Source organism: Petaurus breviceps, unplaced genomic scaffold, assembly GCF_028583685.1.
Source record: "Petaurus breviceps papuanus isolate PSGF00001 unplaced genomic scaffold, PetGlider_PUasm1.0 91041, whole genome shotgun sequence".
NCBI classification, from domain to species: domain Eukaryota; kingdom Metazoa; phylum Chordata; class Mammalia; order Diprotodontia; family Petauridae; genus Petaurus; species Petaurus breviceps.
This window is the reverse complement of record NW_027187400.1, coordinates 37632571-37650272: the sequence shown is the minus strand read 5'-3', so window position 1 is coordinate 37650272 and position 17702 is coordinate 37632571. Positions and strand designations below refer to the sequence as shown.

Sequence of the window (17702 nt, the reverse complement as noted above, 5' to 3'; positions counted from 1 at the left end):
ATATATATAATATAATATAGAGGGATATATATAATATAATATAGAGGGATATATATATATATATATATATATATAATCCTGCAGGTAACAGGGAGCCACTGGAGTTTATTGAGGAGGGGAGTGGCATGATCAGACCTGTGCTTTAGGAAAATTACTTTACGTGACTGAAGGGAGGATGGACTGGAGTGGGGAGAGTCCTCAGGCAGGCAGACCCACCAGGAGCTATTGCAATAGTCCGAATGGGTCTGCACAAGAGGGGCAACAGTGTCAGAGGAGAGAAGGGGAAGGGGATTATTGAACAGATGCTGCAAAGGTGAAATTGAACAGGTCCTGGCATCAGATTGGATATGGGAGGGTGAGGAAAAGTGAAGAGTGGAGCAAGATACTTCGGTTTCAAACCTGGGGGACAGAGAAGATGGCGATTATCTCAAGGCTCATAGGAGGCCAGAGGGCTTAGAGGCAATGATAGTGAGCTCAGTTACAGATATGGTTCATTAGACAATAGATGTGGTGTTTAAGATGTCTAAAAGGCAGTTGGTGATGTGAGACCAGAGGTGAGGGGAGAGTTTAGGGCCAGAAAGATAGATCTGAGATAATTAAAGGCATGATGAGGTCACCAAAGCAAAAAAAATTTAGAGGGAGAAGGGAAGAGGGTCCAGGACAGAGCCCTGTGGGACACTCACAGTTATGGGGAGAGATCCAGCAAAGAAAACTGAGGAGGAACGAGTGAATGGATAGAGGAGAATCAGGAAAAGCCAAGTCACGCTTCAGTCGTGTCTGACTCTCCATCCCCCCTTGGGTTTTCTTGGCAGAGACACTGGAGTAGTGCCATTCCCTTCTCCATCTCATTTTACAGATGAGGAGACTGAGGCAGACAGGGTGAAGTGATTTGCCCAGGCAGAGCTTTTCTCAGCTGATAAAAATCTTAGACTTGGAAAATGTCCAGAAGAGGTAAATTTAGGATCAGGTTCAGCCATGGGACAAGAGCAAAGAAAACTGCCCTGGATCCACAATGGATCCTATGGAAAGACCACAACATGAGAAAGGGCAGTGCCATGATGTACTTCTATTAGGAGTTAGTCCACAGGATGAGGAAGGCTTTTGGCGTTATTGACTTTGTGAACAAAACACACACGGGCAGCTGAGCTTCTTCTGTATGCATGCCAAGGTACTAAATTAATTAACTGATCAATCAACAAGCAGTTATTGAACACTTACTGTGTGCAAGGCATCATGCTAGTTGTTGGAGATCCAAAGAAGTAGACTAGAATAAACTCTGCCCTTAAGAAGCTTCTATTCTATCAGGAGACAAAATCTACAAATATACCTATGTGCAAAATAAATACAGAGTAATTAAATACAAGATAGCTGGGGAGAGAGGAGGGCACCAGCTTTTTTTGGGGGGGGGATATGTGATCATAGATCAGAAAGGCCTGAGGCCAGGAAGAGACTCTTATAATGATCCAGTCAAGAGGTAATGAGGGCTTGAGGCAAAGTGGTAGCTTTATGAGCAGAGAGAAGGGGTTGGATGTGACACATTGATTAGACACATGGGATGAGGGAAGATAAGGAGTCTAGGAAAATGAAGAGGATCTGAACTTGGAAAACCAAAAGAATGGTAGGGTCCTTGATGAAAAGCAGGAAGTTTCAAAAAGAGGGTGGATTTTGAGGGAGAGAGAATGATTTCTGTTTTGAACACATCAATTCTCCAGTTTCAAATGTCTAGTAGGCAGTTGATGATGCAAGACCAAATCTCAGGAGAGAAACTGGGGAAAGACATAGATCTGTGGGTCAGCTGTGCACAGAGATGATCATTAAGCCCATGAGAGCTGATGAGGTCACCAAGAGAGTGCATAGAGAAAGAAAAGAGGGTTGAGGACAGAAAGGTGGACAAGACTCACAGTTAAGGGGCATGAGTGGGTAATGAAGCCAGCAGAAGAGACTGAGAAGAAGACAGGTAAAGGGAGAACCAGAATTATTTATGTATACATACATACATATTATACACACACATTGCTATACATTTATTTTCTATTTTTTGCCTTTTGGAGGGCAGTTGGGGTTAAGTGACTTTCCCAAGGTCACACGGATAGGTTTTTTTGTGTGTTAAGTGTCTGAGGTAGGATTTGAACTCATGTCCTCCTGACTCCAGAGCTGGTGCTCTATTCACTGCACCACCTAACCATGCCCTATTGCTATACATTTTAAAGACAGCAAGAACTTATAAATGAATGGGACAGCATTTATTTTTAAATCTCCTAGGAGGGATCTATGGATATTGTTCCAAGTAGAAATTTTGGAGAAGGGAATAGCCACACCCCCTATGAAGGTGAGCTGGTGGCTGACTACTCTCTATAAATTAAAAAAAAAGTCCTTTACTGCCTTTCCTTCTCCTCTAGGAGACTCACGGTGGCTGGAGGGCCCATTGCCCATGTTTCCCCTGGTCACTTAGCCCTGTTGTCTCTTGTACCTATTTTATGAGGTTTCTCAGCACTCTGTGGCCCAGTTCATTAACAATTATTTGGCTCCCCACCCTCACCCCCCTCCACCTCCACCGTTTCCCCCTCTGTTTCCCCACGCCTGCTCCCCACCCCCCACATCCTAGACCTAGACCAAGAGGAGTTGTCCATTCTGTAGGAAAAAATCCCTTGTGTGTAAAGAAAAAAACAAAGGGAATGGAACACTTACAGGCTGGCAGTCGGGATTCTTAAAAGTGAGTTGAAACTTGGCTTCCGAAGATCCTGGGATTATTGGGGTGAAGAGTATGGGAATTTTGACGGAGCTGAAGGGTCTGATTTCATTGGTTGTTATCTATGCAGAAGGAGAAGTCCAGGAAGGGTTAGCCAATCTTGGGGGAGGGGGCTGCCTTTCTCTGGATCCCTAGTGCTCAGCACCATCCCTAGGGTATGCTGTTGTACAGTTGTGACTAACTCTTCCTGACCCCATTTGGGGTGTTCTTGGCAGAGATACTGGAGTGGTTTGCCATTTCCTTCTCCAGCTACTTTACAGATGAGGAAACTGAGGCAAATGGGGTTAAATGACTTGCCCAGGGTCACATAGCTGGTAAGTGTCTGAGGCCGTATTTGAACTCAGGAAGATCAGCTTTTCTGACTCCAGGTCTGATACTCTATTTACTGTACTGCCTAGATGCCTATGTTTTAAGTACATAAAAGAAAACAGTCTTACAAAGAAAGGGGAAAGGAAGAGAACACACATGTATTAAATGTCTGCTATGTGCCAAGCACTGTTAAGCACTTTACAAACATTTTCTCATTTGATCCTTACATCCACTCTGAGAGAGGCGCTATTATTATTTACAGTTGAGGAAATTGAAGCAGACGGAAGTTAAGGGACTTGCCCAGGGTCACATAAGTGTGTGAGGTTGGATTTGAACTCAGGTTTTTCTGAAACCAATTATATTTCCAATAAGGATCGGGACATGTTACATATGGAAATATAGTGATCGATATCAGGTTCAGGTGCCCCGAGCCCTACACCGTGCAAGGCATCTGATTTCTTTGAAGTCCTCAAGGTCAAAGATGACCAAGCCTGTACTGTATGCATGTCTTTGGGCCACTGTAATCGAAAGAGAATCCCCCACCCCAATACTAAATACCAGCACCCAAGGAGTTGTGCTAGAATCAGACTCACTTTGGGAATACAAGGAATCAACTGGCTTTTTCTTGTTTGAAACTTGGTCAAGGTTGAGGGGGCATCTGGATGGCCCAGCGGATAGAACACTGGACCTAGAGTCAGGAAGATTTGAGTTCAAATTCAGCCTCAGACACTTACTAGCTGTGTGACCCTGGGCAAGTCACTTACACTTGTTTGCCTCTGTTTCCTCATCTGTAAAATGAACTGGAGAAAGAAATGACAAAGTACTCCAGTGTCTTTGCCAAGAAAACCCCAAATAGGGCCATGAAGAGACAGACATGATTGAACAACAATAAAGTTGTTAGCTATGGAAATGGTCTTGCATTAACAGTTTGGGGGTGCCAAAGCCCATATTGTCACTTCAGATTCCCTGCCTTGGGACTGACTGTTTGCAGGACAGATGTGGCCCAGAGTTTGGAGGCTCTTTACCTCTCCCAGTTTGATTTCTGCTTGGTCTTCACCAGAGTTAATTTCTACTGCTTCGTATACGGGTTCTTCGATTGTAACGATGGTATGTTCTTGGTATGGTTCTAGAAATAGAGGCAGAACGACTGAGATCCTGGAAAGCAGAGACCCCAGCTTCTACCCTCATCCCCCCAGCAGCGTAACACAGTACAAGGTTGGGTACCTAGTAGGTAAGTGTACTTAAGGTAGACTGGTTGTATTGGAGGTAAATTTTTTAAAGTTCTCTTAATGGGGGGTGGCTAGGTGGTGCAGTGAATAGAGCACTGACCCTGGAGTCAGGAGGACCTGAGTTCAAATCTAGCCTTAGACACTTAACACAAAAACTAGCTGTGTGACCTTGGGCAAGTCACTTAACCCCAATTGCCCTCCAAAAAGCAAAAAAAAAAAGTTCCCTTAATGTCCTAATGCATAAAAGGGGAAAGTCTGGTTGATGACTCTGAGGATGGCTCGAGCTCCTCTTTTCAAAATAGGGGTCTCCTCTGCCTAGGCAGCAGCTACATAGCACAATTGTTGTCAAAGAAGAAAAAATTGAAGGGCCAGGAATGTCTTTGCTGTTTCTCATACAAATATGGACCAAACCAATGGATGTTACTGAGTATTGATATGGAGCAGGATGAAGGCTAAGAAGCTAAGAGGAGGGATAATGGGAAATTCTGCCTCGGTTTCCATTTTGTAGCAGCCTGTTTTAAAGTGGCTTATCACTGCAGGGTGGTGGTTCTTAGAGGACACGCTGTGAGTCTTACTGGGTGGCATTTTTTCCATTTTATTTAAACCCACACACATGACTAAAAGGTGTAGAGAATTTGAGATCCCCCTGTGCTAATCTCTCAATTATAAAGTCATTAGATTCAGAGATGTAGGCACTAGTTTGGAAGTTCTTCTCCTATGACATGTTTTTGTCAAACTCAGATAGAATTCTGGGGTACAGCCAAGATGGAGGAGTAGCAGCAAGCAGGATAGCTAGTTGCCTTCCCTACCCCTTATCTGCCAAACTTCTCCAACTGTAGTAACCCCCATTTTGTGAACATCCCCCATCTCTCCCCATCATAGGAGACCTACCTGCCTAGGAAACCTGCCCAAACCCAACAAAGCCCGGCTAGGCAGCAAACCTGCCAAGTAAACCCGCCCAAACCTGCTACCTGAAGCCCATAGCCGCCTCCTTCTGTTCAGTTCTCGAAATAGATATGGGAACTTTCCAGTTGGGCAACAAACTGCCCGCTGGGCAACAATCGTTAGGCAACGAACTGATTGCTACCTTTTGGCTTCTGTATTTTCCCCGTTTGCGTAGCAACTAAGTTGTAGTTTTCCCCTGGTAACAGCTATGTTGTGATTTTCATCTATATAAACCCTGAGATGTATATGCTTGGAGCTGCCTGATTTGGGAACATGACCCCTGGAAGTCTCTGGGTTAATTATGCTCCACAATTAAAACTTCATTTAAAATGATTAAGGGTCTCACTCTCTTGTCATTCACGTTACAACACAACCAGACCTAGAAAATGCACCAGACCAAATTTAGATGAATAAATCAAGAAAAAGGTATAATGAGTCATTTTTTCCAGCCCAGGTTGGCATAGGTAGACAGACAGAAGTCTGCCGATGCTGGGAAAGGAGTGCAGGGCGAGGAGGTCCCAGATTCATTGTGGGCCACACTCAGACACATATTAGAGCACCAAGATGGGAATACGTGCCAGCTAGCAGCTTTGTTGCTCAATATAGGTTTTTGGGTCACAGGTCTAGGTTGGATTAAGACAGGAATATATACCAAGGGGAGACATTGCAGGGCAGGGAGTGGCAGGAGTCAGTTCAAAAGAAGGCAGCAGATGTATGGCTCAGACCCCCATGAGCAGAGCAGAGTCTCAGTTCCAGTTTCTAGCACAGACTGAAACCTGTAGATGAATAACCAGTTCAGGAATTATAGACCTAAGTAGAGCCTGCAGTTCTGCCATTTCAAATGGATAGAGCTTCTCTGCTATTTGATTGGGACAGAATCTAGCAACAGTCTGCTACCAGAAAGCTTGCAGGTCCTCAGTCTGAGTTGTCTGTGAAGTCCTGAAATAACCCAGCTCTCAATACTTCAAGAAACAAACAGCAGGATTAGCCCAGACTTTCCCTCCAGAAGTGCACTGAGCCCAGCCCTAAGATCAAGCCAAAAGTCAGGAACTATGCTGGAAGAACGAGAAAAAAAAGAATCATTAAAAAAAAGTTATTATAGTGAAAGAGATGTTCAAGCCATAAGGCCAGAAAAGGATGACTCCCAAATATCTATAAACAAAACCTCAAAGAAAAATACAGCTTGGGTGTGAATTCAACTAGAATTTCTAGAAGAGATGGAACAAGAGTTAGAAAATGTTTTTATCAATGAAATGAGAGCACTTAAGAAATGGAAGAAATGAGAGCTATGCAATATTGTAAGATCATCATCTGTGAATGACTTAGCTATTCTCAGCAATACAAAGATCTGAGACGACTCTGAAGGACTTATGATGAAAAATGCTGTCCATCCCCAGAGAAAGAACTGATCATGTCTGAATACAGATTGAAACACACTTTTTAAAACTTTCTTTTTCTTGAGGTTTTTTTCTTGTCTGTTTTCTTTCACAACACAACTATCATGGATGTGCTTTGCATGACTACACATGTATAACCTATATTGAATTGCTTGCCTTCTCAATGGGGGATGGGGTAGAGAGGGAGGAAGGGAGAGAATCTGGAACTCGAAGTTTTAAAGATGAATGTTAAAAATTGTTTTTAGGAGCAGCTAGGTGGCACAGTGAATAGAACACTGGCCCTGGAGTCTGGAGGACCTGAGTTCAAATCTGGCCTCATATACTTGGCACTTACTAGCTGTGTGACCTTGGCAAGTCACTTAACCCCAACTGCCTTGCCTTCCCCCCTTAAAAAAATCACCCACTCCCCACTTTAGCACTGTTGTGAGAATAAAATGAGATAATTTTTTAAAATTATTTTTATATGTGATTGGGGAAAATAAAATACTAAATAAATTTTTAAAAATAAATGAGAGCTATGGAAGAAAGAATTAGAAAGGAAATCAACAGCTTAGCATGAGGTATAAAACCTTGCCCAAACAACAAACTCTGAAAATTAGGATGGACCAAATAGAAGCTAATGACTCTGTGAGATGACAAATTTAAAAAAATCAAAATACTGGAAAAAAAATTGAAGAAAATGTAAGGCATCTAATAGCAAAAACAATTGATCTGGAATAAAAAAGAATGGAGGGAAAAAATTTAAGAATCATCGGACTACCTAAACACAATGATCAAAAGTAAGAGATTAGACATCATATTTCAAGAAATTATAAAAGAACTCTAATTAAGCAGGCATAAAAATATTTATAGCTTTTTCTGAGGTAGCAAAGAATGGGAATCAGAGAGGGTGGACATTGTTTAGGGAACGGCTGAACAAATTATGATATATAAATTTGATGGATTATTATTGTGTTAGAAGAAATGATGAAGGAGGTGGTTTCAAAGGAAAACTTTGTATGAACAGATGCAGAGTTAAGGAACAGAGCCAGCAGGACATTTTATACAATGAAAGCAATAGGGCGAAGAGGAACATCTTTGGAAGACTTAGGAACTCTGGTTATGTCATGACCAGTCATGATTCCAGAGGACTCAGGATGAACCACAATATCCCACCTCCTGATAGAGAGAACTCAGAGTACAGAATGAGGCACATGCTTTCATGGACATGGAATGTCCAATATGGAAATGTGTTTAACTGGACTATACATGAGTGTAACAGGAACTTTTTTTCGGTTGTTCTCAGTTGGGGTGGGGTGGGTGGGTGGGAGGGAGAAAAGATAGAATTTTGCAGATTCAAAAAATAAAATTATATAGGGCTCCTTGAAATATTTAACAACAGCAACAGCAGGATTGCATTCCTCTCTGCCTTCAATTTAATACAAGTCCACTTCATCCAGCCTCTTTGAGAGGCTAAGTCAAGGAGAAATGAGAAACAAAGGGAGTGTTCCATGATGGGACCACCTGATAGAAAACTTGGTGGTTCTATAGAACTTAGCACTGACAGGGGATGGATTCTTAACCTTGGGAATCTCTGAGCCTCGTCTTAAAATGTTTTTAAATGCATAAAAAAAATTCATAGGGTTACCAGGGAAACTGACTATATAGCGAGTCCCAAGAGTCTTAATGGAATTTCAAGTTTTAATAGTATAAATAATGAGCTGTTATTTGTTATTTATGTATTATTATTTTAAAGGTCATTATTTAAAGCTTAGAAATCCACTAAGACTTTTGGGACACCCTCTATTGAAATACAATTATCAAAATATGTTTTAAAATAATTTCACGGACCCTGAGTTAAGACTCTGGTCTGGAATCTCCTGAGCAGAGGACTTAGTAGCAATGCGTACTCCATCTAAAATGGTGGTCTTACCTTCAGAGGGGCTGTCTGAAACTTTAGGGCTTGGGAATGGAATGGCATCTAGGGTGGGAGGACAATAGATCTCACTCTGGGTGTCCAGATGGTTGGAGGTGTTTTTCTCGTCTGTAAATTTATCATCCAATGAATATAAAGTGCTCTAAAAGGCAGATCGATAAAAAACAAAAACAGCAACGACTTCACTTGATTTTCAAATATATAATTATATGCTCAACTGAATGTAAACATCTTGTGAAGAATAATTCTTTTCATTCTTTGTGTTTGTTATCAGAAGTATCTAGCACAGTACACGTATACAGTAGGCACTTAAGTACTTGGTTATTGATTGCTATGATTTTTTTTTGATTGATCAATTTTTAATTGATTGATTGCTGTGATTTTTTAGGGACCCACATTCAGTCTGCAGACCCGTACACACCAAGCCAGGGAACAAGCCTTGTTGGGCCAAAGTGTTGCTTAACCTGTGTGGACCTAGTTATTTTCATGTTGTCTCCCCCATTAGAATGGGGGCTCCTTGAGGGTAGGGGCTGATTTTGCCTGTCTTTATAATCCCAGTGCTTTGCATTGTGCCTGCTATAAAGTGAGTGCCTAATAAATGCTTGTTGACTGACTGATCAACTAACTAATGAAGTAATTTGCTATTTAGTTGATGCCCTGCAGAAGGCAGCATCAGGATGTCCACCAAGCAAACCCTTTTATCATCTATTATTTGTTGACCAATCCCTTCGTATGGACTATTTGTGCCATAGCTGCGGTAGAGCCTTCCGAGCTCATATTGGTCTGATCAGCCACAATCTGACCCGTTATACCTTGACCCCAACATAATGATGTCATTTTGGTCCTCTCTGAGAATAATGGGCAACAACCAAATTTGTTGATCATTCCCTTCATGCAGATTAATACTTGACTCAAGAAATCCCAAGAGGTTCTCCAAATGCTTCAAGGTTATATTAATTTCTTTCTTTTTAAAGAAAATTATTTATTTTTAACATTAAAAAAATGAGTTCTGAATTCTTTCCCTCCCACTTGCACTTCCTCCACTTGTTGAGAAGGCAAAGAAATGTGATATCAATTGTACATGTGAAATTGTGCAAAACATATTTCCATTTTAGTTATATTGAAAAAAAGCGAGGAAAATAAAGAAAATGAAAAAATTATACTTTAATCTGCACTCAGACTCCTTCAGTTCTTTCTTTGGAGGCAGATGACATTTTTCATTATAACTCCTTCAGAATTGTCTTGGATCATTTCATTGATCATAATAGCCAAGTGACTTATAGTTGATCATTGTACAAAAATTCCTGTTACTGTATACAATGTTCTCTTGGTTCTGCTCACTTCACTTTTCATCAGTTCATCTAAGTCTTCCCATATAAGTCTTCAGAAATTATCCTCTTGTCATTTCTCATAGCACAATAGTATTCCATCACAATCATATACCACAGCTTGTTTAGCCATTCCCCAGTTGATGGGCATCTCCTCAATTTCCAATTCTTTGCCACCTCAAAAAGTGCTGCAAATATTTTTTATTTTTGTACTGCCTTTAATATCTTCCAGGAATTCTTGTTGGACTTGTCTCCAATTTACATTTTTTCTTTTGAGGCTTTGCTTTTGGCTTTTATGACATCATTGTCTTCTGAGTGTTGTGTCTTAATATTCCCTGTCACCATAGTAGCTTTTTATGGTCAGGTCCTTTTTTGTTGTTGTTTGCTCATTTTCCAACCTGTTTCTTGACTCTCGACTTTGTGTTAAGTGGCACTGTCCCAAGCTTCAGGTTTTTAATGCTGCTATTTCAGAACCAGTTCTGGGGATTTATAAGTTTTTGGTGCTTCCAAGGTGGTATGATCCAAGGAGAGGTATGTTTACTGCTCCCCTGTCTTGTACTCTGATCTTTGCCCAGAAAGGGACCTTGTTCTCCTGCAGCTACAAGTGCTAGTCCACACCCTGGAAGTGTGACTGGAGCCCCTACTTCCCTGTGGCTGCAAGCACTAGGACTCCTCTCAGCCCTGGGACTGTGACCCAGAATTGTGCATAGGCAATGCAACAGAGTCCTGTTGGGCAAGCAAGAGTCCCCTGTAATCTCTTTCTGGCCAGCTGTCTAACTCTGACAAAAGAGTCAGACACGACTGAAATGATTGAATAATAACAACAGATGTGTGGCTTAGTGGCCCCCACATTGTATTTGAGTTTGACACCACTGGGCTAACGCATATCACTTTTCTATTCCAAAATTTAAACTTCTCTTCATGGCAGGTTTTTCTTGTTTGCTACAGGGACTCACACCAGTGGGAGTTCAATGCAACAGTACAGAAAAAATAGATTTAATTCTGATGTTCTATTCTCTTTGAGGCGAATACAATAGCTTCTTTACTCTGGAGTTTGTTACAGCCCATTAAATTTGAGTGGAGAAGAAAGAAGATGGAAGGGAGGGGCTCCCTAACACGCTGAGAGGGGGCCTGAACCAGGTTAAAATAGAATTGGGAAACATTTAACAAAATACACTAGCGCATGGATAATGTTAACATGTGGTTTTCTAAGTCAATCTGCAGCAGCAGAGGTCTTTATGTATGATCTAGTGGCCCCAGTTTCTATTGGCGTTTGATAGCAGAGCTCTCATATTCTCTGACTTTAGAAAGATCATGTTGTCAGAGATGAAGGGAGAAGTAGGACCCAAATTAAAAACTCAGGCACGATATTTCCAATAAGACCCCAAAGGCTACAAGAAAGGTCCTAATCCCCATTCAGTTCTAATTCTGTTTCTGCCACTCAGTGGAAAAGTGAAAGGGCACCTCAGCCCCTAAGTAAGTGATTTTCAAATAAAAGGAAGATAAAGGAAAGGCAGATCGATAATAGCCGCTCCTCCCCCCTCCAACTGTGACTGTAAACCTTCTAAATGGAACAGTCAAGTGGGTCTGAATTAAATGGATTTCAGACTATCCTGGAGAATGAGATTTGTGAGAAACAACTGATTCCTGAACTCCAGTCAGTCAGTCAAAAAGCATTGATGTGTTCATATAGACTATTTGTGCCCGACCTGTGGTAGAGCCTTCCCAGCTAGGATTGGTCTGATCAGCCACAGTTGGACACACTGTACCTTGACCCCAACATAGTGATGTCATTTTGGTCTTCCTCTAGAGAATGACAGACAACATGCCAACTATGTTCCAAGTATTGTGATAAGCTCTGGGAATACCAAAAAAGAAAAAAAAAGACAAAAGACATTCCTGCCCTCAAGGAGCTTACAATCTAATGAGGAAAACAATATATAAACAACTTAAAATCAAAGGTAAATTGCAGATAATCAACAGAGGGAAGGCACCAGACTTGGGAAGAATCAGGAAAGGCTTTCTGTAGTAAGTAGAATTTTAGCTGAGACTCTTAAGGAACCCAGGCAATCCCAGAGGCAGAGATGAGAAGGGAGAGAATTCCAGGTATGGAGTCCAACCAGGGAAAATGCTTATAGTTGGGAGATGGAAAATCTTGTGTGAGGATCCAATGTCACCCGATTGAAGAAGGTGTGAGGGTCCAGGGGTGGTATGAGGTATAAGGAGATGGAAAGTTAGAGGAGCCAGGTTGTGAAGGGCTTTGAACACCAAACAGTTGATTTTGGAGGGGATAGGGAGTCCCTGGAGTTTATTGAGTAGGGGGTAGGGTGACATGGTTATGCCTGCTCTTCAGGAAAATCACTTTGGTGACTGAATGGAAGGTGGATCGGAGAGGGGAGAGGACTTAAGGCAGGCAGAACCCCACCCCCACCCCACAAATTATTGCAATAGTCCAGATGTGAGGTGATCAGCACCTGCACCAGGGTGGGGGTAATGTCAAAGTGGGAAAGGGGGCATATATGAGAGATGTTATGAAGGCAAAATGACCAAGATTTGGCAATAGACAATATGGAGGTGAGCTGAGAGTGAGGAGTTGAGGATCACATCTGGGTTATGATCTGGGATGAGAGGATGGTAGTGCTATTGACAATAACAGGGAACTCAGGGAAAAGAGAGGGTTTGAAGAGAAAGACAATGAGCTTACTTTTGGACATGTTGAATTTAAGATGCCTATGTGACAAGATATCCAATAGGCAGAGTTGGGAGACTGGAGGTGAGCAGAGAGGTTAAAGCTGTACAAATAGATTTGAAAATCAGTAGAAAGATGATAGTCGGGTCCATGGGAGCTCATGAGATCACCAAGTAAAATAGTATAGAGGAAGAAGAGAAGAGAGGCCAGGACAGAAGCTTGTTGGGACGCCTGCAGTTCCGAGGCAGACTCTGAGATTTAGCAATGGACTGAGGATGAGTGTCAGGAGAAGTCATTAGGTAGGAGGAGAAGCAGGAGAGGAGAGAGTGTGAAGGACGAGATGGTGATCTACCATGTGAACAGCTTCAGAGAATTCAAGAAGGCTGAGGACTGAGAGAAGGCCACTCAGTTTGGAGATTCGGAGATCATAGGTAAGCTTAGGGAGATCAGTTTGAGGTTGGAAGCCAAAATGTAGAGTTAGCAAAGTGAGAGGACACCTATTGTAGACAGACTTTTCAAGGAGTTTAGCTACAAAGGGCAATAATTAATGAGGATAGAAGGATAAAGTGAGGGTTGTTTTTTTTTTTTTCAGGGAGAGACATGGGCATGTTTGCAGGCAAAGGGGGAAGCAGCCGATAGACAGGGAGAGATTGAAGATAAGTGAGAGAATGGGGGCAAGAGAGTGATTTGGAGAAGATGTGATGGACATAATGGGATCACTTGTGTATGTAAAGGAGTTTACATTGGCAAGGCCACCTCTTTGTGTGAGACAGGTAGAAGACATCTAAGAGATGTGAGATGAGAGAGAGGAGACAAGAGAGAGCTCTCAGCAAATGGTCTCAATTTTTTTCAGTGAAATATGAGGCCAAGATTATAACTGAGAGAGAGGGTTGGGGAATGGGAGATGGTTATTTGAGAGGTCTGAGAAGGGATAAAAAAGCTTGGAATAGCTGTTATGGTGAGGTGGGATAGTAAATTGACTAGGGATATATAAAAGAACTGCCTAGCTATAGTGAAGGCCCAGTTGAGATTATTTAACACAAATTTGTAGTGGCTTAAGATAGTCCTTCAGAGTGAAAAGTTATCAAGAAATGAAATGATGAGTCCCATAAAGAAAGGCCTTGTGAGGCCTTTTTCAAAAGGCTGGGACATCAACTTGATCCAAGAAGAACGGGAACTTTAGATTGGTGAAAAGGGTCTTAGAATGGCAGGGGAGGAAAAACCACCCAGCCTTTCATTAAGATCTACATTGGTATTTTCTAGGTACTTGTCATGAACAGGATTTGGAACATTGGTTAAATCCATGGAGTTCAGGTAAATCTCTCAGCCAAAGTCACAGCAGATAATTGAGGGCCAATACTTTCTCAGAGGGTACCAAATTTGGTGGTTACAGGGATGAATAGGTTTTTAAAATTACTACAGCTAACTAACCCATGGTGGATTGTGCCTTCACCTATGTCCTCAAGTTTAGGATTTTATGGACAAGTTATTTGTACAATTTCCTCCTTCCCAAATGGATCAACCCATTTGGAAGATTTTCTAAGCCCATCAAAGGTAGACTAGTCAGACATACTCACATCTGTTATGTTGAGGGACTTGCCTTCTAAATCACATTTCTCGGTGTATGTGTTAACCTGAAATTTTGTACCCAGGGCTCCATGGTTTTCCAGGGTGATGGTCCGTGAAACAATCTCTCCAACCACATATGTGCCAAAGTCAATGAGCTCTTTATCCAAGGACAGCTGCAAGGAGGTAAACCATAATTACCCCTGCCCTAGATAATCAGTAGCATTGATTAAATAAACATCTACCATTTCAAGCAGAAAAACTTACATACTTATTAACACATCCAAGAAAATGTCCAAGGATTACAACTATTGTCTTTGGCATTTAAAATCAAATTCTTAGACAGCAAATTTGCCATAGGTAGCAACTTGGATATCAGCCTTAATTCAACACTAGTTGAAAATGACATCGATGGAAACTTATTTGACTTCTTTCTCCTCATTGGAGAGATTCCATTTACAGGAACTGCAGTGGAAGGTCAATCAAATCTTCCTTCCAGCCCAGCACCCACTCAGTGCCTGTAAGACCTGTTAAGAGGCTTTCTCATGCAGGCTAATCTGGTATGTTCTCAGGGATGGCGGTCCTTTTATTCCACAATATCCCCCCCCCTTTTTTTTTTTTACAGTTCTCTCCAGTTTCCTTACAGACAGTATTTAATTCTTCAAGCTGCTTAGTCTGGATTTCTCATAGGTGCATTCCAGCCCATGCCTCTCCCTGTCATCCCCTCAGTTCCAACTGACGCCATTCCTTTCTGTTCTGAGCATAGATCTTTCATGAACCTTTTAGCAACTCAATCTTACTTTCCGTAGGAGAATCTTTCTCAATCTCCCCTGCTCTCCAACACCCCCCCCCCAGTCCTTTCCTTCTGAGATGATCTTCTAATACATACATATGTATATTAAACATGTATCTTTATATATAGTACGTACATATATCTTATATGCACATAATTATTTGCATGTTGTTTCCCTCATTATAATGTGAGTTCTTGAGAGCAAGTTCTGAGTTTTTGCCTTTCTTCACATTCTCATACCTTAGCACAGTGCCTAACACACAGTAAGGGCTTAATAAATGTTTGTTAACTATATTTAAAGTTCATTTATATTAGGGATTCTTAACCTGAGGTCCACAGATCCCAAAGTGGCCCGTGAACAGATTTCAAAGGGTCCATGAACTTGAATGTGGAAAAAAATCCTTTTAAGTTTAATGTAATTTGTTTCCTTTGTAATCCTATTTAAAAAAAATTATGTATTTGAAAACATTATTCTGGGAAGGGGTCTACAGGCTTCACCAGACTGTCAAATGAGCCCAAGGCACAAAAAAAAGGCTAAGAATCTCTGATTAAGGTAGTTTCATTCCGTTGGTTTTGCCCTTTTTTTTTTTTTTTTTTGACACATTGCCGTGATCTGCACTCAAACCCAGATTCAATGATGTTCTCCACTTGGGTGGGGAGGGCTGGAGGCTTCTAAGAGGCAGTTGGAAGTCCCAATCTTGGGACAAGGCCAGGAAGGCCCAACCCAACTTCTGAGATAGAGGTTTCCAAGATTACCAGGAAGGGAATCATCTCAGAGAAATAACCCCTCTGAGAGAAATATTTGGCCCTGCCTGAGCTCCTGTCTCTGCTCCAATCCCTTGCAGTTACCAACAGTGGAGCAGTGGAATAGAGGGACCAGACACTTGGGAGATGGGAGTATCTTTGCCCCTTCAACATCCCCTTCAGTTGTAGCTACAGGCCGGACACATAAGAATTTGTAGGAAGCATTATGGAAGTCTTATTCTCTTTCTCATCCTATGCCCCCAAACTCCCATGGACTTTCAAATGACTATTCAGGCTGGATTTGGAGAAAGGATTTGGCCTATTGCCCAAGAGAACTTGGGTAGAGGAAGCAGGGTGGATTTCTAGACAAAAGGCAAATGGAAAAAGCTTCTCTAGTAGAACATCGGTTCTTCCAATCAGTCATAGAGACGGAAAGACAAAGAACGTTTTTCTTTGAGAAGGACCTGCTCTTCCCTTGATGGGCTTAGAGAATTTTCCAAATGGAATGGTCCACTAAGGAAGGAAGAAACGATACAAATAACTTGTCCTTTTACTCTTAAACTTGAGGACATAATCCACCATGGGCCAGTTATAATAGTCATTTTAAAATATCTATCCATTCCTGTAACTGCCAAATTTGGTACCCTCAAAGAAAGCATTGATCCTTAGCCATTTGCTGTGACTTTTGCCGAGAAATTCATCTCAACCTAAAGGATATAACAACTGTTCCAATTCCTGTATGTGACAAATGCCTGTTTGGTGCATTTAAGAATGCTTCTACATTACGAAGTACTCTGTGAAATGAAGAATAGGCTTCAATGGGTTGGAAAATTATTGGACTTAGGAGAATAAAGAAGTGAGTGTTCAGTCTTCTTCCTGGTCTATTATGCATGTAGTACTCAAAGGCTAAACTGGAGACAATTCATTGATTTTACTGGAAATTTGCTCCAGATCCCAGCAGGAAATTATGTCTTAGGCCATTCATGAATTCCCAGGTAGACTCAAAGTCTTTCCTTTCTCATAAAGCCTGAATGTATACAAATATGTGCTTAACTTTACCAGTTTTTCAATGATTTGATCAATTTTTTTAAAAATTTGGGGCTGAACCTGTGATTTCAGGGGTATAGTGAGATCCCTGAGAAGAACTCCCTTTAGGAAAGCAGGTGGGCACCCCCTCTTCAACTTCAATGGTTGGGTTTTTTTTCTTTTTGGGGGGGGGGCAGGCAGGGCAGTTGGGGTTAAGTGACTTGCCCAAGGTCACACAGCTAATAAGTGTTAAGTGTCTGAGGCTGGATTTGAACTCAGGTCCTCCTGACTCCAGGGCTGGTGCTCTATTCCCTGCACCACCTAGCCACCCCCAACTTCAATCTTTAGAGAAATGTCTGGGACCACCATGAGGTTAAATGAGACAGCTGAGATGTATCAGAAGCAGAACCTGAATCTAGGTTTTCCTGACTCTGAGGCCTGGCTTCCCTCCATGCTGCCTCGTAGTTTGATTGGGGGTCAATCAATTTCATCCATTAGGAATTTACACCAATATCTAATCCACAAATACCCATTAAGGGAGGGCCTCCAGCAGATTTGAATCAGAGGCAGAATTAGATTGTGGGGAACAGGTTCTGGGTTTAAGAGACAAGCAGTGCCAGACAGCTTGGTGGATTTGGACATAGCCCTCAAATGTTTGCTTATCTCAACTCCATGAATATTTTTCAACCAAGAAGACCTTGGGAAAAAAGTAGATTGTGTAAATTGTTATACTTACAACACATTTCTTTGTTGTGCATTTCAGTGGGATAGAAAATGAACCTGTCTGGGCCAAAAATGTGATGTTGCCTTCAAGATCTTTATTTATCTTTGAAAAACAAAATAAAACAAATACAATCATTATGAACCTTTCTCCTTCCCTCTTTCCCTCCCTCCTTTCCTCCTCTTTTCTTTCCTTCTTCCCTCCCTCTTTCCCTTCCTTCATTCTTCTTTCTTTTCTCCCACCTTCCTTCCTTCCTTCCTTCCTTCCTTCCTTCCTTCCTTCCTTCCTTCC

General features: G+C 41.7%; 1 protein-coding gene across 1 annotated transcript in view; it reads right to left on the bottom strand.

Annotated features, from left to right (window-relative positions):
* Positions 1–17702, bottom strand: part of CFAP74 (cilia and flagella associated protein 74) — a 111914-nt gene that overhangs the window by 54859 nt on the left and 39353 nt on the right. The window contains exons 15-19 of the mRNA XM_069078375.1: positions 17427–17516; positions 14139–14303; positions 8542–8686; positions 4084–4184; positions 2689–2811 (exon numbers count right to left, since the gene is read on the bottom strand). Of these exons, the coding sequence (XP_068934476.1) occupies positions 2689–2811; positions 4084–4184; positions 8542–8686; positions 14139–14303; positions 17427–17516 (624 nt within the window). The remainder of the gene's footprint in view (positions 1–2688; positions 2812–4083; positions 4185–8541; positions 8687–14138; positions 14304–17426; positions 17517–17702) is intronic.